This window comes from Erpetoichthys calabaricus, chromosome 16, assembly GCF_900747795.2.
Source record: "Erpetoichthys calabaricus chromosome 16, fErpCal1.3, whole genome shotgun sequence".
Lineage (NCBI taxonomy): Eukaryota > Metazoa > Chordata > Cladistia > Polypteriformes > Polypteridae > Erpetoichthys > Erpetoichthys calabaricus.
In genome coordinates, this window is record NC_041409.2 from 46,213,446 (window position 1) to 46,237,624 (window position 24,179).

The window sequence follows — 24,179 nt, forward strand, 5'->3', positions numbered from 1 at the left end:
CCTATAAATACCTGGGAGTGCAGCTGAATGATAAATTGGACTGGACTGCCAATACTGATTCTCTGTGCAAGAGAGGACAGAGCCAGCTATACTTCCTTAGAAGACTGGCGTCCTTCAACATCTGCAATAAGATGCTGCAGATGTTCTGTCAGACGGTTGTGGAAAGTGCCCTCTTCTACGCCGTGGTGTGCTGGGGAGGCAGCATTAAGAAGAAGGATGCCTCATGCCTGGACAAACTGGTGAGGAAATCAGGCTCTGTTGTAGGCATGGAGCTGGACAGTTTGACATCCGTGGCAGAGCGATGGGTGCTCAAAATGCTCCTATCAATTATGAAGAATCCAGTGCATCCACTAAACAGTGTCATCTCCAGACAGAAGAGCAGCTTCAGCGACAGACTGCTGTCACTGTCCTGCTCCACTGACAGACTGAGGAGATCGTTCCTCCCCCAAACTATGCAACTCTTCAATTCCACCCTGGGGGGTAAACGTTAACATTATTCAAAGTTATTGTCTGTTAAAGAGTGTTTTATTACTCTTTAATTTAATATTGTTTTTGTATCAGTATGCTGCTGCTGGAGTATGTGAATTTCCCCTTGGGATTAATAAAGTATCTATCTATCTATCTATCTATCTATCTATCTATCTATCTATCTATCTATCTATCTATCTATCTATCTATCTATCTATCTAGTGATAAAACCATTCAAATGCTTGTAAGCCAGCTACCGTATATACTCACGTATAAGTTGGGTCTTGAAACCCGAAAAATGGATCATAAAATCAGACCCTGACTTATACACCTGTTCAAAAATGCAACATTTTTTTTTTTTTACATCTTCTTGCTTCTTCCAATCTTGCACCAGTTTCTCAGACATGTCAAATATTATTGGAGTAGCACAGTTACTAATTTCTTTTGCCACTTCAACGACTTTTAATTTAAAACCAACTTCATATTTTCTTCTGATCAAAAACTCTATCGTAGATAAGGGATGCTGTTATTATAAAAGTGTATGAGGGTGTGAAATACAAAAAACACACAACAGTGCAATCGTCGCTTCGGAATAGTTTCGGTATTACCGTGTGGTCACGTAGGCACAATACATAGAAAAAAAAGGCAGTGTGTTCCGTGGTTACTCTCTCAGGTGGGTGTTAGTATATCAGTCCCTTGGAACAATAGCGTAAGTTTTCCGCATTTGACTTATACGGCCGACATTATAAAATACCAGAAACTATACGGTAAAATCCAGCCCCGACTTATTCACGGGAGAACTTAAACTCTAGGATATGCGGTATTTGCAAAAATCACTGAAAATGTTAACAAATTAAATTGGTCCTAAATTTAATCATACATAATGCCCATATTCCCAGTTTTAATTTGAAATTTATTGTCATGTCTACACAGTATGATGAGAGTCTTACTTATATGTGCACCCATTTGGCAAACAGTCTCAAAATGTTCACTTTCCTCCCAAGTAAAGATCATTGTGAATAAAATCATCTTCAGATGTGCAGAATAATTTCTCATATGAAAAGAAATTCAAATGGAGTGGCACCACTGAGTTGTAGGTACAAAACTAATATTTGTTAAGCATATTCGGCATGCTCTCTTTATGTACGAGGGGCATTCAAAAAGTTTCCACACTGTTTTTCAACTCTTTATTAAGAATGTCTAAAACAAATTACATCACTTTTCTACATAGTCACTTTCCTTTGCAATGCAATTTTCCCAGGGTTGTACCAACTTTTTAATGCCCAATAACTACTCCTCTCGCCTTCACCGTTTCCAACGAAAACACGAAAGTGTGGAAACTTTTTGAACGTCTCTCGTATTTGTGGGTTTTTGTCCAGGCACTTAAATTTTATTCCCATATTCGAAAGACTTACCGGCCATGTTAATGACTCTAAATTGACCCCATTGAGAATTTGGTGCTCTTGACTAATTCTACCACAAAGCCCACAATGTGCAGTGGGACGTGGACAGCATTAGCCTTTCTCGAAATCAACAATCATCTCCTTTATCTTGTCCACATTAAGAGACGGATTTTATGGTGTAGTGGTGTAGCCTAGCAGACCCAACTTTCCTATGTGGGATGATGGTGTAGAAAACTGATCTGAAGTCAATAAAAAGCATTCTAGCAGAAGTGTCTCTTTTGTCCAGATGGGACACAAAGCCAGACAAAGAAAGGAAGATATAGCATGTTCAGTGGAACAGTGATATGCAAACTGTTGAGGGCCACATGATTTGGGAAGTCCTGGCTTTTAAGTGGCCCAGGGCTGCTGTCTCCAAGTACTTCATGATGAGAGGTGTCACTGTTATAGGGCAAAAGTTCTTGAGGCAAAAGACAAAGAACTCTTTTGGCATGAGTATGATGGTGGTGGTTTTGAAACACTTGGGGATAACTACCTGCCTCAGGGAAATTATCAGCTAATTATGTGAATATGTGAAACAATGAGCAGACATATGATAAAGAGGTTTTCCTGTTGACTCCACAATTATTGAAATATTTGTTATTTAGAGACAGTGAGTAGTTCTTATCAGATGTTTGCAGAGATCCTGTCTCAGCTACGTAACACACAGACAAAAAAGTTTTCTTGAATTTCTATATGAATCCGAAAGACCACGGTCACATTTTTAATAAACCAACATGTGACGAATAGTTTCGAAAGACACAGATCCTTGTCCTTTGTCCTTGTGCCCTTACTGGGCAGTTTCTTGGTGTTCCGGAGAGCTAAGGAGAAGAGAATGTTAGTGAAAGTGCCCCCTCTTGCCCCAGCAGGTTATCACATACCTCGATTGAGGAGCCCATGAGGATGATGTATGCGTGACATGATATATAATAACGTCCGTAATAGTCACTTGCACTTGTTTTTACTTATTTTTACTTTTTCATTCTGTCATAGCAGTGAACTGTGTTAATAATTGCTTGACACTGTTTTGCAAATACCTGACACTTAACTAGATTAAAATAGAAATTCTGTTTTTATGGACATCCTTTTAGTCTGTGTCACACTCTCTAACATACGACTGGTCCAGTTGGTTACAACTACAGATGACCAGGGTTTAGTTCTGTGCAAAGGTGCCATTGCATGCGTTATCGCCGTTGATGAAAGAAGTTCTCAGACTCTCCTGAGTGAATTTTTCATTAAAACAGAGGCAAGCAGATTTAATGGAAAAGTAAATCTCTCTTATTTTAAATACATGGATGTCCATTTAACAATTGTCTTAGGTATAAGTTTCCAAAGCATATACCCACAAAGGAAAGGACTTCTTCAACATTTTCTTTTGGCTCTTTGGCTGCAGTTCTACGCCAAAACCAAGACAAAATTTTCCAAAATAAAAAATGGCCAAATAAGACCTTTTATTGATCAATGTATTAATTATTTAATCAAATTATAAAAGAAATAGTGATTAGTTTAAGGCAACAAATTAGAAAATAACAGGAAAAAAGTTCTGAAAACATGAATAAGCAAAGCAAAGAGTTAATTTAACTAAGATAAAATAATAATCCAAAAATAAACTACAGCCAAAATCCCAAATTCTAAAAAATACAAAATGTAAAACTCCAAAACAAAAAGTCTCAAAGACAAATAGATAACGAAAGTATTGATCCTAAAGATAAAGAATGCAAAAAGAGGCCAAAGAACACAGTAGCTACACATGCTAATGCAACAACAGTACACTGAGGGAACTGCAGCCCCAAAGAGTCCTCTTCAAGTAATTTCTTCACTTAAGAGGTCTGATTCCAGTAGAAGCCCCACATGAAAGAAACTTAGACAACATTGGGACTAAGGAACCAGGGGAAAATAACTGACACAGAGGATGAAAGTAGATTAATAGTAAAAGATCAAAGGAAAATAAAAAAATGAGAGGAATATGAAGAGACGGGTGTTATACAGTAAGTGAACCTTTGTATAATTATTTATGTGCTTTTCCACCATTGTTTTAGGAAACTGAATGCTTGTTTTGAGGTTTTGAGATTTTTTGGGCCAATTCAGCCACTATTTTGTTTTTTTTGCTGCAGGTGTTAAATCATACCAAATTGCCAAGGCCATGCTCTCCAAGATTATGACCCACAGGAAACAATGAGACAGGATAAAAGGTCACCCTAAGAAATTCTTCCTCATCTGATCTGATGGATTCCAAACACTCTTTTTGCTTTTCATAATCTATAATAATAAAAGGCAAAGCCCTCACTGACTGACTGACTGACTCACTCACTGACTGACTCATCACTAATTCTCCAACTTCCCATGTAGGTGGAAGGCTGAAATTTGTCAGGCTCATTCCTTACAGCTTACTTACAAAAGTTAGGCAGGTTTCATTTCGAAATTCAAAGCGTAATGGTCATAACTGGAACATATTTTTTGTCCATACACTGTAATGGAGGAGGCGGAGTCACGTATCGCGTCATCACGCCTCCTACGTAATCACGTGAACTAAAAACAAGGAAGAGATTTACAGCACGAGTCACACGCGGGAACGAAGGTAAATGACGTTAATTTTTGACTGTCTTTTAATACTGTGTAAGCATACATATTAACACGTGCAATTAAACGTGTGCATTTACGGGGTGATTTCTCAGGCTTAAAAGCTCACCTTTTATCAAACGCGGGAACAAAGGTAACTGACGTTGTTCACTGTCTTTTAATACTGTGTAACCATACATATTAACACATGTCCAATTAAACGTGTGCATTTACGGGGTGATTTCTCAGGCTTAAAAGCTCGCCTTTTACTAAAAAGGTAAATGCAAAACTATTTTCAATCAGTTTATTGAAACGCTCCCGTTAAGGATTGCAATAACATATTCGCGACATAAAAGAACGAAGTAGGGGGAAATGGAGGAACAGCCGCAAACAGCAAAAAATAAATTAAACAATTGAGAACGGAGCGAGTTAAGCATACAAGCATGTTCATAAGGGAAACAAAGCACGGTGTAAAACGTAAGTTTAAATTAAGTTTATAGAAACGCTCCTGCTGCGGATTGCAATAACATATTCGCGAGATAAAAGTTTAATGAGAAGACACGAGGTATAAACGAACCACACGCCGTGGCGCAACGTTAGGGGCAACAGTTTCAACCATTCTATGATCTGCTTCTCGCAACTGAAAGACGGCACATGGCGGATGTTAGCCGACTTGCTGACCGCAACGTTAGGGGCTTCAACTATGGCGCTGACGCCACATCTCAGTGCCAACACTTTGCAGACTGTACTTAAAAGACACGCCCTCCTCACTGGACAGTTCAAAAGACCAATCAAACTAACGATGACATCAAGTATTACCCAATCAAAAGTAGGAAAGGAGGCATCTTCATAAAATGCGTGTGGGATGATTTGCATGAGACGCTGCTTAAAAAAAAAAATGATAAAAAAAATACGGGATAAATCCCGTCCAGTATTGATTCAAAACGGGACGCGCAATTTCATTCTCAAACGCGGCACGATTCCGTATTTTAAAGGACGGGTGGCAACCCTACAGTGCCAGGTAACCACCCATACAATCAGATTGTGATTCAGACTAGGAATGCAATGAATGTAATTACCCCGATCTACATACAAGGCGAAAGTCTTGCAACATTCAAAGATGATGGTTTGGGATATGCACACCATACAACATAAAAGAGCTTATGAAGCCTTGAACCGAAAAAAGCAAGATCTCAGAGATCGTAAAAAAAAAAATAGGAGGTAATGTCGTTTTACTCGCTGTACATTTTAGTCAAACATTACCAGTTATTCCACGAGGGAGACCAGCAGATGAACTCAACGCGTGTTTAAAATCCATGCTTCTCCCACGCTCGGTTATATGTCGCGTGTTCTCGGGTAGGTGCACCAAAAAATGTATACATTTAAGCATGTAATGGGCAAACAAAAAATGAGGTATACCCGAAGGCACTGCAGTAGTACTTAATGTAACTTTCCTTCTTAAATGTTAATGTTTTACTGTTTAATAATTTATACGCTTCTTATATGTTGTTCAAATTCTTTTATCAAAATACCACTGACAGCGCAATGCACGATAACATGGAGTTAATACACCATACGCATCCGCCCACGGCTGCCCTGCTGTGCGCAGATAGGAGTTGATTCTACAATAAAATAAAATAAAGATAAAAAGAGTAAAACAATCATCACCCATAAAGCATGTGTGTGTGTATATATGTGTATATATATATATGTTGATATGTGGATGTGTATATGTATATATATATATATGTAGATATGTATATATATATATATGTGTATTTGTATATGTATATATATATGTTTATATGTGTGTGTGTATTTTATATATATAAAACACAGCAACACTCATAACAATGACAACACAATTACATTGACAATCACGTTACGTTATTTTTAAAATGTTTCCTTTTTTTTTCATAACCTCTTTAACACACTACTTCTCCGCTGCGAAGCGCGGGTATTTTGCTAGTAACTAATATATTTGACTCTGTTTTTCTGATTTGTTCATGATTTTTTTACTTCAAATTTTTTCTTTGGTAGCTATCTTTAAATTACTTTTCAGTTTTATTTTTAGAAAGGATTAATCATTTTATGCTTAATTTAAAAAGTAATACATAAGACCAAGTGATTAATGATCAGTTTTTGCTGTTATCAAAAATATCTCCAGTGACAAAGTCTATATTCTGGTAATTACTGCTTATTATTTATCCCTTAAACATGCCTACTGATTTTATGTTATAATCAAGAAATTCAGGCTCTAGTAAAGAACAACTTTTATTAAATAAAAATATACAGTGTGATATGTGGCCAGCTTTTCATTCCGGCCAATACCCCCAGGCCGCCAGGTGGAGCCTTCCCTGCAGCATGGACGTGCCCCGAGTTCCAGCAGGGACTCATGGACTATGTAGTTTTTATGCACAGCCCTGCTGGATGCCTTGGGGACCACCAGGAGTCACTGTAGGGAAGCTCGTGGACTCTTATATGCCCCATAACCCGGAAGTACGTCATAATCCCATGACAGGAAGAAACGGCGTGCTTCCAGGTTGAAGAAAAGGACTGTTTACCCTGACCCAGGAGGAATAAGGACTTGTGGGTTGTGGAACAGGAACCACTTCCGGGTCAGGGGGTATAAAGGACCATGGGAAAGCCCAGTACGCTGAGCTGAGCTGGGTGGAAGGGTGGCAACGCGTCTGGGAGTGGAGGATTGGTTATTGGTTTATTGATTATTGATTTATATATGAGTATTGTGGAGAGGAGGGTGCTTTGTGCACATTATTGTCTGAATAAAAGTAATATTTGGACTTTTATATGGTGTCTGACGTCTAGTCTGAGGGTTCAAGGGGTCACGGAGACCCTTAATCTTTCACAACAGTCTTTTTGAAATGGCATGTTAATGTTGTATAATGCTTTGAGAAGACACAGGCAGTGTAACACTGGCACCAAATAAGCTTCTGTTAAAAAACAAGCACCTTTGCAAGGACTGCAGCAAACATACAAGAAGGGAAATATCATCGCTTGTGTGGAGGTTGCTCACATATTCTTGCGTTAACCAGGGAACAGTGAAAAAATAAAGGTTTGGAACCACCAGCTTACATCAAAAACAGCAACAATTTATGTCTTATATAACCGAAAATCACACAAGGAATGCTTCAATGGGCTTTAACAGGCCCTGACTCCCTAAAAAGACAAGAAACCCCCCTTCCAGGTAAGTTGGGCATGCAATGGGTATCAAAAAATGGAGTAAATACAATACACAAAACAGAACACAAGTAATCATCCTCACAGAGCCGACTATACTTCCTTAGAAGGCTGGCGTCCTTCAACATCTGCAATAAGATGCTGCAGATGTTCTATCAGACAGTTGTGGCGAGCGCCCTCTTCTCCGCGGTGGTGTGCTGGGGAGGCAGCATTAAGAAGAAAGACACCTCACGCCTGGACGCCTCACGCTTGGTGAGGAAGGCAGGCTCTATTGTTGGCATGGAGCTTGACAGTTTAACATCTGTGGCAGAGCGACGGGCGCTCAGCAGGCTCCAATCTATTATGGAGAATCCACTGCATCCACTAAATAGTATCATCTCCAGACAGAAGAGCAGCTTCAGCGACAGACTGCTGTCACTGTCCTGCTCCACTGACTGATTGAGGAGATCGTTCCTCCCCCAAACTATGCGACTCTTCAGCTCCACCCAGTGGGGTAAACGTTAACATTTAACATTATACAAAGTTATTGTCTGTTTTTCACCTGCATAATTATCAATCTTTAATTTATTATTTATTGTATCAGTATGCTGCTGCTGAAGAAGGTGAATTTCCCATTGGGATTAATAAAGTATCTATCTATCTATCTATCTATCTATCTATCTATCTATCTATCTATCTATCTATCTATCTATCTATCTATCTATCTATCTATCTATCTATCTATCTATCTATCTATCTATCTATCATTGCCACCTCAGAAATGCAAGGTAAGATGCAAAAATAGATTATACCTCTCACTAAATATAGAGTGTGCTTGGTGTGTGTTTGTGTGTCCTGCGGTGGGTAGGCACCCTGCCCGGGATTTGTTCCTGCCTTGCGCCCTGTGTTGGATGGGATTTGCTCCAGCAGAACCCTGTGACCCTATAGTTAGGATATAGTGGGTTGGATAGTGGATGGATGGACTAAATACAGAGCTATTACTTATAAAAATACAAAGTAGAGGCTAATTAACATAAACGAAAAACATCAATATCTGTCCTTCAGCCAACTACAGAACCATAGCCAGACACAGAGTCCTGGAGACCTCAGCCAACAAGTCGCCTCCCCACTCCCCCGTAATGCCTAATCAATAAGACATTTCTTTAAGACAGAAGGATGCAGGTTTTCCATCCATCTCTGAATCATTGTATGCTTAAGCAGCATACACACAATTTATGCATATCTTTTTATAAGTCAATATTTATGTAGCTTACCAGACCATACTTGAAATCGACTGTTTCCTTAAATCTTGTATGCGTTATGTTGCCTAATTTCCATGTGCATTTGTTTACAGAAAAAATTAAAGAAATTGTGATCAACATAAACAGAAGTGAAGCAAGTGGTAACAACACTTGCAATATTATTCTGCTCTGCAACTCCAACACCCACAATCAGGTCAGTTACAGCTGGATCAAACCAGAATCATTTAAAGGTGACACCTCCAGGAGCCAAGATGGAAAACTCGACTTGTCACTTAGCCGTGAAGATAAAGACATTGTCTTCACTTGCCAGGCTAGTAATCCTGTGGATAACATCAACAAAAGTGTACAACCTTGGAAGGAATGTCAGCATCAGAATAAAAGAGGTAATTTTGACAAAAATATCAGCAAAAACTGGATAGTTGAAATGATTGATATGTGTGGTAGAAATCTTCATTGTTATAATAGTTTTACCATCCACTAATCAGTAGATAATTAGTAATTGGGTGAATATAAAGTCTTTTACAGGTCAATCTTTTGTCAACCTCTGAGTGAAGACAAAGGCTTGAACTGGGATGAGTTAATGATAGGAACATGGTAAGAAGAGGGGCTATGGCTACTTAATACAAGTATATCAGACATACCCAAATATAAAAAATGATCAGGTTAATGTGGCCAAAACTTAGATTTATCTGCAGGATTGACTGTCTGAAAATAATCTGGTTTGCTTTCATCATCTTGCTATTACATCTTACTGAGAATGAAAAATATGAGTCAAGTACAGTTTAATTAATTTCTATTGTTATTGTATTTTTTCAATGAACTTATGCACCCAGAAATATAGGTATTCTTTTTCAACCTCAACTAACAACCAAAATCCTTTCAAATACATCATCATAACCAGTAGAACAAGATTCTGAATACTCAAGAGAAGACATAAGAGGACACACACATCTGTGCTTGCACGTTCCCAGAGTTTCGCCAATGATTTCAAATGAATTGGGTTTGTGGAAAGGTTGTCCAAGAGCTGAGTGGCTCAGTGATTCTATAAAGGACAAAGAATATTGAACCATGACAAGAACAATAGCAACAAGTTGTGGTAGCCTCTGTTTTGATTGTCTCTTCCAAATGCTATGTACTCTACGTAAAGTAGTTTAATAAACAACATAGCCTCTTAAATGAAATCATTTGAAAATTACTATACAAAATTAGCTTACAGTATGCCTATCATTTGGGTTTATCTGGTGTTGCTACAATTTAACTCCATTTTGGATGCTAACAGGGTAAAAACGAAATTGTTTTGCACTGCTTATAAATCATTTCTCATATTGCATCTGACATTAAGTAAAATGTGTTTTCTCTTTATTTTATTATTATTATTATTACCACACTTTTTTATTAACTTCACCTGTTTGTTGTCTGGTACAAATCTTGTAATCGATATTTAACCCACTTCCTATTGTCCAAATGACTTGACATTTTGCACACTTACTCATTTCCGATGACAATACATGAATCAATAATCGGTTTCACTAATTGATCAATTAATCCATGTTAATTAAGAAATTAAATTTTCATATGAAGAATAGATCAAGATTTCACCAATAGATGGCGCTAGTAATGGATAGAACTAAAACAAACCCAAGACTAAAAAGTTAAAAATAATTTATATATATAAAATTCTTTTCGCGTTTGAAATGGAAATTACATATGACCATGCGATATGGAAATTACGTATGAAATGGAAATTACGTATGACCATGCAATATGGAAATTACGTATGACTACAGAACATATTATAATACAGGAACTAATCACTTCGTTTGTGGACGCCATTTTTATATCGTCTTTACGAATTGTTATTATTTGTGTGAGAGTTATTTTACTGATATTGAAAAGAAGTAAACACAAACATGCCGATCTATCCCATAGAAGTGCGCCCCGCGCTGCCCTCTCCCAGCCCTCCTCTCTGGACTACAGCGCTGAGCCATCAGCCTCCAGGCGCATTCTGACAGAGAAGTTTTATTTATTCGTCCACATAACTGCCACGGAAACTGCCACATTGTAACTTTTTTTGATAGTAGAAGAGATGAGGAAAACAACTTTGCGTCTTTCTACTTTTTAACTGCGCTGAGCTGTAAACAATGTGAAGACGAGACTGCCTTCAGCGGCGAGGGGTTGTGAGAACAAAGTGGATGCTGGGAGGTGCGGAATGTCGGGCTGCTCCGCCGGGTCGAGAGCTTCGCAATTTTGGGCAGCGTCCTCTCTTCTCACACTGTTTGTGACACTTCAAGTGCCCCGTTGGCTCCTGGGAGAGAGGAAATCTTTGCGACTGAGTGTAACCGGCGCCATCAAAGCAAGACTCTGTTTGTAAATTGCCCTGCACGACTACTAACTGTCCCTTAAGGTGAGTTCGGGTCACTAAAACCCTGCTACATTCAAGGTTGCTTTAGTGATCAATTATTTTAAGAAGATGAAGAGTTTACATCGAAGAAGATGTACAGACCTCTTCATGTAAAGTGTTGGACTTGGGAATTGTCTGGACCTTTTGCACGTTAAGCACAGAAGGGCAGTGTCCACATTTATCAGAATTATTTTTCTCTTAAATCACAGGCATGTAGTGCAAGGTTGTCAGGCAGAAATTTGGACGATCACATAGAAAATGTTATTTCTATACCACAGTGGTCGTGTAGCGCCTTTCACAAGGGATCTACAACCTAGAGATGATCCAAATACATTTTAGCTGCTGTTAGTACTACTTACCTGCTGTGTTATACCGCCTTTAAAATGTAGTTTACCCGAAACCACTCCAGTAGTGCTCAATGTATCTTTACTTCTTAAATGTTAATGTTTTACTGTTTAATAACTTATAGACTACATTTTATTTTTTTCCCTTGTACTCAATGAGCGAAGCCACTGGGTAATCTGCTAGTATATATATAAACAATACTTTTTAAAAACCACAAGTTAAAAAGTGTACTAAAAAGTAAAAAATAAGTCTCTCATACATCACTAGTAAAATAAAAGGTGGGCGCTTTTGCTAAGATTTTAAGAAGTGTTTTTTGAATGTTGATTGATGAAAAGTGCCCACGCTTTTATTTTACGAGTGATGTGGTTTTTAAAAGTATTTTTTTATATATACATTATTCTCTAAGTAAATTGAGATACATAGATGTATAGCTCAAAGAAGTCTTGGACCTGACCTTCTCATTCCCCTATAGTAAAAATTTAATTAATTCCTTAAAATTGTGCACCACTGATTTCTCAGACATTCTTCTAGAAAGACATGGTAAAAGAAGTTGAGATTTACAAGTATGAAGAAAACTCACAACTAAAACATAATTTAATGCTTCCATACAAAGAGATAGATTAAAATGTAATACAAAATATACAGAAAAATAGAACAATTCCCTGCATCATTTACAAAACAAATACATTGATCCCTCGCTATATCGCGCTTCGCCTTTCGCGGCTTCACTCCATCGCGGATTTTATATGTAAGCATATTTAAATATATATCGCGGATTTTTCGCTGCTTCGCGGGTTTCTGCGGACAATGGGTCTTTTAATTTCTGGTACATGCTTCCTCAGTTGGTTTGCCCAGTTGATTTCATACAAGGGACGCTATTGGCAGATGGCTGAGAAGCTACCCAACTTACTTTCTCTCTCTCTCTCTCTCTCTCATGCGCTGACATAGGGGGGTGTGAGCACACCTAGACGATAGGGATGTTGCTACCTTCTGTGTGCAGCTGCTTCCTGAAGGACATGCTGCACGGTGCTTCGCATACTTAAAAGCTCAAAGAGCACGTATTGATTTTTGACTTTGTTTTTCTCTAGCTCTCTCTCTCTTCCTGCTCCTGACGGAGGGGGTGTGAGCTGCCGCCTTCAACAGCTTTGTACCGGCGGTGCTTCGCATACTTAAAAAGCCAAACAGTCCTATTGATTTTTTTTTGACTGCTTGCTTTGTTCTCTCTCTCTCTCTCTCCTGACGCGCACTCCTTTGAAAAGGAAGATATGTTTGCATTCTTTTACTTGTGAGACAGAACTGTCATCTCTGTCTTGTCATGGAGCACAGTTTAAACTTTTGAAAAAGAGACAAATGTTTGTTTGCAGTGTTTGAATAACGTTCCTGTCTCTCTACAACCTCCTGTGTTTCTGCGCAAATCTGTGACCCAAGCATGACAATATAAAAATAACCATATAAACATATGGTTTCTACTTCATGGATTTTCTTATTTTGCGGGTGGCTCTGGAACGCAACCCCCGCGATGGAGGAGGGATTACTGTATACCAATTGTCACAGCTGGCGGAGGCTCCGGAGGCACGAGTAGCTTCAACCAAAGGGGTACGGAAACCTCGGAGGGGGTGCCGAAAGAGTAGGCCCCGGGGTGCCGGTAGGAGGGGGAAGCGCTGCTTGTGCGAGGCACGACAGGACACCAGGTGGTGGTGTCCAGGAAGCGTCTCCGCCCTTGTTTCTGTTCTTTATTTAACAGGACTGGACCCTGGAGCTTCAAGAGTAGGACCCACTTCGGGGATGAGCTGCCCTCGCGGGATGAGCCGCTCTGCCCGACGGGTCTTTGCTGGTGGTGGGGCAGTGTCGCAGGTGGCTGGGGGGGCGAACCGGCCAGGACGCCCCTGAGGACCGGAAGAGGGCTTACGCCTTCCCCAGACCACGTGGGGGCAACCGCACTGGTGACTATGGGGACCACGGGTACACACCCGGAAATGCTGGGGGGAAGAGGATTGGGGACACCCAGAGTGCTTCTGGGTATGCAGCTGGCACTTCTGCCACACTAGGGAGTGCCGGTGGAAGATTGACGGGAAGCACCTGGAGCACATCCGGGTGATTATAAAAAGGGGCCGCCTCCCTTCATTCAGGACTTGTGGTGGAAGAAGGTGGAAGAAGGACGAAGTCTGGGAGGAGGCAAGGAGGCGGCCTGAAGAAGTAAGGCATTGTGTTGTTGTTGGCCAGGACTTTGGGGACTTTGGGCTTGTGAGCACTTGATTGTAAATATGGACTATGTAAATAAACGTGTGTGGGGTGATTTAAATGAGAGGTCGAGAGGTCTGCCTGTCTGTGTCCGGGTCATGTTCCACACAATATAAAACAAAATATTAAATGCAAGCTAGCAATGCTCCAATCAATTGGTCAGCAATTTAGATCAGACAGTTTTACCAAAACGAACATATTTCCAGGGAGTTAGTGCCTTCTTTGAGGAATTCTCTGACTTGATGTCAATCTTAATTACGAACTATGACACACTCTTAATAGTCGGCGACTTTAATTTTCATATAGATAACCAATGTGACCAAAAAGTAAAAGAATTTATGAACCTCCTGGACTCTACACATAAAGCAGGTCATACGTTAGACTTAGTAATTACTAAAGGACTAAAAGTTGATATAAAGCAGGTCATTGATACAGGTCTATCAGACCATTTTCTTCTACTTTTTAATATAGAAATAATGATAGAAAACACTCATGAGAAGCATATTGTTAAAAAACGCTTCTTTGACTCATCAGCAGCTTTAAAACTTACAAACATTCTAAGCAATCAGTCAGTTTATAGTGCTAACTATAATAGCGAGGATAATGTAAATAGTAAGGTGGAAAGATTTAATACTAAAGTGAGGGCTGCTGTTGACTCAGTTGCACCTGAAAAGACAGTTGAAAAATTTTCTAGCATTGTTATACCTTGGAAGACCCAAAGAGTGTCTGATTAAAGAGAACATGCCATAGAGCTGAGTGTAAATGGAGGAAGACTAAACTAACTATTGACTATGAAATATTAAAAGTTAAAATAACAGAATACAATAACACAGTCCGTCTTGAGAGGCGCTGCTATTTCTCAAAGATTATAAATAATAATGCTAGTAATCCCAGAGTCTTATTTTCGACGATTGATCGTCTGTTAAACCCAGGTAACTCAAAGGAATGCCTCCTAAGTACTTCCAGTAAAACCTGTGAGGCTATCGCTGTATTTTTCAATCAAAAAATTAATGATATTAGAAATAACATAGTATATCTCCCCAACACTAAGGATCCTCCTAAACCCCAGTATTCCGTAATAAACAAATTAAATTCTTTCACTAGGATAGATTTACCTGATTTACATAAAATAATTTCTCAAATGAAACCCTCCACCTGTGCCCTTGACCCAATACCAACAAAATTTTTCAAAGAAGTATCGGGCGTGCTTAGTGATAATGTTCTTGACATAGTAAATTCGTCATTAGATACGGAGGTCTTCCCAGACTGTCTTAAGACTGCTGTAGTTAAACCCCTACTTAAGAAAAATAATCTCGACCCCTCTGCTCTTGAAAATTATAGACCCATCTCTAACCTGCCTTTGTTAAGTAAAATTCTAGAGAAGGCAGTTATTATGCAGTTAAATGAGCACCTCAATAAACATGCTATTCTTGATAAATTTCAGTCAGGTTTTAGAACAAATCACAGCACAGAAACTGCACTCGTTAAAGTAGTAAATGACTTGCGGGTAAATGCAGACAGAGGCCATTTATCTGTTCTCATCTGATCATAATATTCTTAAGAATCGCCTTAGTCAATGGGTGGGCCTCTCTGGCAGCGCCTTAAATTGGTTTGAATCCTACCTGGCAGGGAGAAAATTCTTTGTTAGTTGTGGTAATTACAACTCAAAGACACATGATATCCTATATGGTGTTCCACAAGGCTCTATCCTGGGTCCGCTGCTCTTCTCAATCTACATGCTTCCATTAGGTCAGATTATCTCGGGACATAACGTGAGCTACCACAGCTATGCTGATGACACACAGCTGTATTTATCAATAGCACCCGATGACCCCGAATCTCTTGATTCGCTAACACAATGTCTAACCTGTATCTCAGAATGGATGAATAGTAACTTTCTCAAATTAAATAAAGAGAAAACCGAAATCTTAGTGATTGGCAATAATGGATACAATGAGGCTATTAGAAATAAACTGGATGCATTAGGATTAAAAGTCAAAACGGAGGTAAAAAGCTTAGGGGTAACCATTGACTGTAATCTGAATTTTAAATCACATATTAATCAGATCACTAGGACAGCATTTTTTCACTTAAGAAACATAGCAAAAGTTAGACCTCTTATAGCATCGAAAGATGCAGAGAAATTAGTTCACGCGTTTGTTTTCAGTCAACTAGATTACTGTAATGCACTCCTCTCAGGACTACCCAAAAAAGACATAAATCGTTTGCAACTAGTGCAGAATGCAGCTGCTAGAATCCTTACCAGGAAAAGAAAATCCGAACACATTTCTCCAGTTTTGATGTCACTACACTGGTTACCTGTGTCATTCAGAATTGACTTTAAAATTCTGCTTATGGTTTATAAAGCCTTAAATAATCTCACTCCATCTTATATATCGGAATGTCTGACACCTTATATTCCAAATCATAACCTCAGATCCTCAACTGAGTGTCTCCTTAGAATTCCAAGAGCAAAACAAAAGAAGTGGTGAGGCGGCCTTCTGCTCTTATGCACCTAAAATCTGGAATAGCCTGCCAGTAGGAATTCGCCAGGCTAATACAGTGGAGCACTTTAAAAAACTGCTGAAAACACATTATTTTAACATGGCCTTCTCATAACTTCACTGTAATTTAATCCTGATACTCTGTATATCCAATTCATTATAATAACTATTCATTCAAAATCTGTACGCCACCACCATCTACCCAAAGCTCCATGATGTTCCAACAATGATGGATGAATTAAAAGCCAGAAGTCTGTATGACCATCAGCATCAAGTGACTCCGTGAGAACCCTAACTACAAAGAGGACTATTTTCATTTATGTTAGGTAGAATGCCCAGGGGGGACTGGGCGGTCTCGTGGCCTGGAACCCCTGCAGATTTTATTTTTTTCTCCATCCATCTGGAGTTTTTTTTTGTTTTTTCTGTCCACCCTGGCCATCGGACCTTACTCCTTTTCTATGTTAACTAATGTTGTCTTATTTTAATTTTGTATTTTGTCTTTTATTTTTATTTTCTTCATTATGTAAAGCACTTTGAGCTACTTTTTGTATGAAAATGTGCTATATAAATAAATGTTGTTGTTGTTGTTCTAGAGGAAAACAATTAGCAGAGTTTATTTGCAGCCTTTGTCAATTTCGTAAAACATTCGACTTAATTGATCAAGCTGCCCTGTGGGACATCCTGAGACTTCCCCTCAAAGTTGCTGGATATCATGGCCAGCCTGTAAACTGGTACTGTGAGTGCTGTGCAGAGTAGAGGCAGAACCTCTACATTTTTCCCAGTTGATTCTGGGATTCATCAGGGTTGTGTTCTTGCTCCTATTCTGTTCAATACTTGTATGGACTAGGTATTGGGCAAGGTCGTGGGGTCCAGTGGCTGTAGGGCATCTGTTGGTGAAGAAAGATTCACTGATCTTGACTTTGCTGACGATGCTGTGACTTTTGTGGCGTCAATGGAGGCTCTGATCGGGGCTCTCGAGAGACTGAGCAAGGAGTCTGATTGTCTGGGCTTGTGAGTGTCCGGGATAAAATCTAACATCCATGCCTTTAATGACCTCTTGGGCAGAGCCATCACAAGTGTCTGTTTATGGATAGAATGTCGACCTTGTCGAGAGGTCTACTTACTTCGGCAGTAATATTCATGTCTCTGGTGACTCTTCTTATGATTTCAGTAGACAGATTGGGAGAGCATGGGGGAGTCATGAGGTCACTGGAAAGGGGTGTGTGGCACCTTATCTATGCAAAAGGATGAAGGATCAAGTCTTTAGAGTCCTTCTGCTTCCTGTCTTGCTATATGGTTGCGATACATGGATGCTATCCAGTGACCTGAGATGAAAGCTGGACTCCTTCAGTACTGTGTTTCTTCAGGGAGTCCTTGGTTTAACTTTGTGTCAAATGAATGGTTGCTCATGGAGTCCCAAATGAGGCACATTACTGCATTGTGAGGGACCGTCAGTTATGGCACTACAGCCATGAGGCGAAATTCCCAGAGGGTGATCCAGCTTGCAGGATCCTCATTATTGAGGTTCCAAGCGGCTGGACTATGCCAAGTTGATGCCCATGTAACACCTGGCTGTGGCAGATAGATGGTCATTTCTGGAGGGTGGGACTGGACCGCGTGTCTGCCAGGGGGGTTGCCAACCAAGATCTCTAGCTGTTTTGTTGTGTGGAGGTGTGGCAACGCACTGTACCAGTGCATGCTCCCAACCTGACCTAACCTGTATCTGTGATGCCAATTTGAGATTAACAAATGTTATATTTTGAAGGCCCGGGTCAACCCAGGATTCATTTATTTTGAGGCAAAGTAGCTTTGGCGGATGAATTACTAATAGTGCTGTACATGATGGCTGGCTTAACGGTAGACTAACTGACTGAAAGAAGCAGATATTGCTGCAGACCAATGTAAAATGGGAACCATGGATGGGTGTGTTATCCAATCATATATTCGATTTTTGCTGTCAGTTACTTCATTAGCCAATCACATATTAGAATGCAGTTTCTGTTTTATTGTTCCATGCCACTTTATCAAGGGCATGCCTTTTCGATAAATTAATCATGGCCATGGCTCTTCCAAAAAAGTGAGGCACAAAATGGCAGTAGTACCCTGCTAACCCCAAGAAAGTTTAAACTTGCTGCTTTGTTCTCCGCTGGGACCAATGTAGGATATCAGAGACTTTAGAACACTGTAGCCAAACCGACCCTTTCCTGCACCAAGTAACCTAAATACTTAGCTTCCACTAGCCCAAAATACAGTTGTTTGGATTTATCCAGAATCTGACCTCACAAAGTGTGAGAAGGACTGCTCAAACAATCTGTACGTAGTTCCTTCCATGAGGATAGATAACCATGTCATTCAGGTAGATAGAACTATAGGAATTGTGGGTCCATACTGCATTATCCACCAGACACTGGAAGGTGGCTGGCTTCCTGTGCAAACTAAATGGAGTAGGGGTATTTTATTTGTGGACTCTGTTAAAGGAATTTGCCAGTACTCTTTCACCATGCCTAGTAAAGTCAAGAATTTTGCTTTCTCAAGTCGTGGCATCAGTAATGCATCAAATCAGGAGACTCAATTAAGCTGATGGAAATTGTTGCAGAGGAGCCAACTGCCGTATGGCATTGGGGTCAAAATAATAGTGCTAGATCAAAGGCTAAAACTTTCCTCAGTCTTACCAAGGTCTAACTGTACATATGCTTGATCACAAGCTTCACTTTCACTCTTTGAAGGCATTCTCTGACAACTAATCCCGGGTCAGTAACAATGTTGTGTGCAATTAGAAAGGTTTTCTGCTTAGTTTGTCATCCACTACCTTTGGGATGGACTGGATAGCAGCTTTGAGCTCCAGCCATTGTTGGGATGTCAAATAAAAATTTTAATTTTCCCTATGGATAGAGAAGGAGCATGATTGTCGGCAGTAAGGGTTGAACTATTTTCCATCCATGGTTTCGGCAGGTTGACATGATAAACATGCTTGACCAGTCAACGATTTGCTTGTTTTAACAAATAATCCACCAGACCTTTTCTTTCTTTTCATATCATAGGGATCTTTCCAATAAGCTAGCAATTTATAATGTGAAGTAGGGATGAGAGCCATTACTCTCCCGGATAGAACTCATAGAGGGTCATGTCCCGGTTATAAATAAGGGGCCTGTGTTAATTGTGTATGTCCCGTGTTTTCCTTTGTGATCGGTTGAATTTTATTGAGTCTATCGAATAATAGCACAATATATTCAAGGATATTAGAAATAGAGAGTGCCTCATCTTCCCAACCTACTTGCGGGATATTCAGTAAACCATGGTGTTGTCTTTCATGTAATAACTCAAAGAGTGAGAACCCCATTGACTCTCATGAGACTACCCGATATACGAAAAGTTTGAGAGGTTTGAGGGGAAGTAACTGATCCCAATTCCTTCCATCCTTGTTGACTACCTTATATAACATCTGTTTGAGCATTTGATTAAACTGTTAAACTAGACCTTCAGTTTGAGGTTGGTGTACTGAGGTCTTTAAGTGTTTACCTGGAGTAACTTGGCATCTTCCCTGAACATGGCTTGTCTCAAAGGGATAACCTCTGGATACTGCATAGCATAATGCACATGGACCACAATATATTTATGTCCTCCTGGGGAGGGTTCAAGTGGACCTACAATATCTACAACTATCCACTTGAAAGGTATATCTATTAAATGCACCAGTCATTCCTAGAAATTTGTCGTAATTGATGCGTTGGGCAAGAGTTACATAAACGATAAACCTCCTTGTTTATTCGGGGCCAGAAAAATCAGAGTTTAATACTTTCTAAGGTTTTGTTGGGCCAAGGTGGCCACCTAAGAGGTGGGTGTGAGCCAGCTCGCAAAACTGCCATCAGTAGGCTTTCAGGACTAGCAACAATGTCCTTACCTCATGTTCTGCTACACTATATAATAAGTCATTTTGTAATATGAAATGTCACTCCTGGGGCATGAGATGTGCGGTACATTGCTGGTCTACCAGAACTACTGCATTTTTTGCAGATTTTAGGGAATCATCATTCCATTGTTCCAGCTTAAACAAGTTTGGCAATTACAGAAACTGAAAATACAACTGTGAGAGTGGGTCAGCAGTGACATCCCTGGGTGAGGTGTCAGGTTATGGTGTCATGGTGACACTATCCATAGTGATGTAAGCACAAGGCATTGGCCGCCTCTCTATGACTGGACACTTCACTACTTCTCTGAGCCAGGATTATAAACAGTGACAATTTAGGATGAGTATTCCCCATTCACTGCAAGGCCCATCTTTAGCACAGGTAGGTTTATTGCTTTTCCACATTTGTTATAGGACAAGTCCCACCCACATATGACATGACAGGTCCACCCAGATCTCCACTGTTGGGAAAGCACACATTGGAGAGCATCAATTGAGATGTTAACCCCCAATTAATAAGTGCAAAAATGTAAATATTTAGCACTACCACACCTATCCACAGAGAGGAGAAAGGTTTGACAAAAGCATAATACCTTCCTCCTTGGGCCCAACTACAGTCCACAGATTCATCTAACCGTGGGCAGATGGGTATGATGTGTTCCATATTCTTGCATTTAAAACAGCAGAGGTGATGCAGGGTTCTCTCCTTAGGCTGGGTGGCAGGCTCTGTGTTGCGACGGCTGGGCTCATTCTTTTGTCAATGATCAAGGTTTCTGGCAGTGTTCTGAACCTTTGGCGTGAATGGCCAGCTAAATAGAGGTGTTTGAAGGTATCAATAAGGGAATCCATGTTTTTCCACATGTGCCAGCAGACCTGTTGGGTGAGAGACTTAGGGAGTAAATTGATTAGATATTCACAAGTAACCATCTCCATGATTTGCTCGAGTGTATTAGATCCTGGCTTCAGCCAGTACCTGAACTTGCTCCACAATTCATATGCTTGCAAGCATGTTGGTCGCTCCAGACCAAGATGCCACACATGGCATTGTTTTGCCTGCAGGTCCACAGTCACTCCATAGCATGCTAGGATCTCTGACTTTCACTGATAGTTGTTTCTGGCGACCTGCTTGTCAAGGTCGTAATAAGCCTTATGAGCCTCACCTGTCAGGAAAGGGGCAAGTATGTGTACCAATCCTTTCATTCCCAGTTACATCTCTCTTCATGGAGTGCCATCTAGCAGGTGAGACAACTTTCCAACTCGGCTAGTTGGTTCATCTGGTTCCCCACCTAGGTCCATAATACCTGAACTTCTTTTGTCAGGGCAGCCACCAGTAGTGTCAGGTTCACTGACTCCAACATTTTCCAGTGTTGAATCCTGCCAACTATGCCACTGTAATGATATGACAAGACAAAGATATAGTCTTGGGTCACCTCAAAGGTGAATCCCATATAATTGATGGAAAAAGAAGAAAATTTGCAATAGGTTTTTTCAGATGAATTACAATATTGACTGAATCAAATATGGCGGTAGAGCCTTTTAAGCCAGACAAGAAGGGCCAGGGTCAGAAAACCGTAGTCCAAAAGTGACGTCATGGGACTGTTGATTGTCAGGTCTGTAGAAGGGAAAGGATGAAAAGCATTAGGCAACAGTGCCAACCCTCTAATGGAATTTCTATTGGATAAGCCTTAAAGTTGTCTCCCCAATGCACATGTGTGACAAAATATTTCAATATACTTCAGTTTATAGCCTAATTTAATTCACTCCAACCAAAGTATAATCTCTTTGACAGGATGATGGTACTGAAAAGAAAATAACGTATTTGTTTCAAATGACATATCTCTAAGTGTTGAGTGTGTCATCCATAAACAACTTCTCTGCCTCCGTTAGATAAATCCTCTCAGCTCTTTCTACAATTGTAGTAAAAGCTGATTCACAAACACTGAAAACAAGTGGACATTGTTCTCATAGATACTTTTTATGCAAACTAAACATTTGCTGTAGGCACTTCTACATGAGCTCATCCAGAAAGACACAGTCTCTATTTCTCCTTTCAGAAGTGCCAATAGCTTGCCTTCCAAGTAGTTGTACAGGTCACCTATCAGTTCTTCATCTTCTGCTGACCATTAGGATCTTTATATCTTTATATGACAATCTTTTATTGTCATACCATTTGAATAAAACCTTTTTGGAAACAACAGCCTGTTGGATAAGAAAACACAACAGTTTGTCATTTTAATGTCAGCAAAGCTATCTTTAATTTTAGAAATACCAAAACCACAAAGTTTATTAGTCATTATCTGAACAGATTTATCAGCAATTGGTCACTTGCCCCAAGGTCCATCATTATGAAGGAAGAAAATTCCAGAGGGGTGTAAGAAGGGAATTCTTCCTTTGAGAAATATCTTCATAAATATGCAATAAATCCAGTGTTTCTCAATACTGTAACACTACAGTTAAAGCAGTAGTATTGCATCTCTGTTTCCATCCCAAGTCTAACAAAATTTATAACATATATTCTATATAAGAACTGGAGAGATAAAAGAAGTTAAATCTCTTTTTGAATGTTTAAAACTTCATTTAATCCCAATTGTTGATATAAAATAAAATTAAACACACAGAAAAGTCTGGCACAGGCTAAATTAGTATAAAAATAGGTCATACTATAAAAGTTTATTCAGATTAAATCACAATAAAACACCAAGAAATTATAATGTTAACCATAATACATAAAAATAACTGATTTTGTTTATAACTGATAAATACATATACACAGCTATGAGAAATTGGCTTCATATGCTGGATTTGACTCATCTAATACCTATAGTAGATGGTGCCCTTCTGCAGTCAGGGAAAATGCCAGTGACTGAAATAACAAGTAACATATAACCACAATTAAGGTAATTAAGAAACTTATTTTCTAAAACCACTTCTCTTTTTTCTTCAGCAATCTACTGAAAATAAAAAGAAAGTGTTCAACATCTGTATCTTCCAAGATTCCTTCAAATAGATAAAATGTTTCAGAAACTGCCCTTTGGGTAAAGTTTACATGGCAAGCCATGTACAAACATGGACTGTAACTTTAACATTTTTTAGCTATCTTAGATATCTTAGAAAATACTGGGGTATATTAATCTGATGTTAGGTCACCCTGGCCACCCTGGCCATCAGACCTTACTCCTTTTTATGTTAACTAAGGTTGTCTTATTTTAATTTCTTATTTGTCTTTTATTCTTCTTTTCTTCATTATGTAAAGCACTTTGAGCTACTTTTTGTATGAAAATGTGCTATATAAATAAATGTTGTTGTTGTTGTAGGTTGACCTTCTCTGCTGCTCAATAATAATACACTAAACTGACCACTACATCAACCACTGAGGCATTTACTTACAGTAGAAAATATCAGTAATGGATCAGTATTTGAAAATTATAATAAAGGGATGTAAATGAAAAATAAATAAATGTCACTGAAATACGTCCAAACTAGGCTAATGGAAGCATAAACTAGGTTAATGGAGCCATACCCTCGATACCATTCATAGTAATTAACAACGTAAAGACATAAATTCAGTGGCATAAGGATTACGCTTACTTGGAGTTAATAGAAATAAATAGAACACACATATCTGCAGGAAACTGCAGTTTTGAAATGCTCTCACAAATGTTCATCAGCTTGTATAGATGAACAGGAAGAATACAGTCAGGGAACACAAGAACAGTAGAAGTTGCAAACTTATAAGAACCCATAGAAAAAAATTGAAATTGCAAATTTCAATCATTTTAATTTCGAAGCAAATTTATCTGCATGTTCTAAAGTGACGAACATGTAGTTTTATTGTGTGGTGCAATGGCGAGAGGAACCTCTATAAGTTGGTGGAAC

At 39.3% G+C, this 24,179-nt stretch overlaps 1 protein-coding gene across 1 annotated transcript in view; it reads left to right on the forward strand.

The window, feature by feature from the left end:
• Positions 1–24,179, forward strand: part of LOC114642736 (CD48 antigen-like) — a 38,522-nt gene that overhangs the window by 11,967 nt on the left and 2,376 nt on the right. Inside the window, exon 3 of the mRNA XM_028791564.2 lies at positions 8,998–9,288. Within this exon, the coding sequence (XP_028647397.1) occupies positions 8,998–9,288 (291 nt within the window). The remainder of the gene's footprint in view (positions 1–8,997; positions 9,289–24,179) is intronic.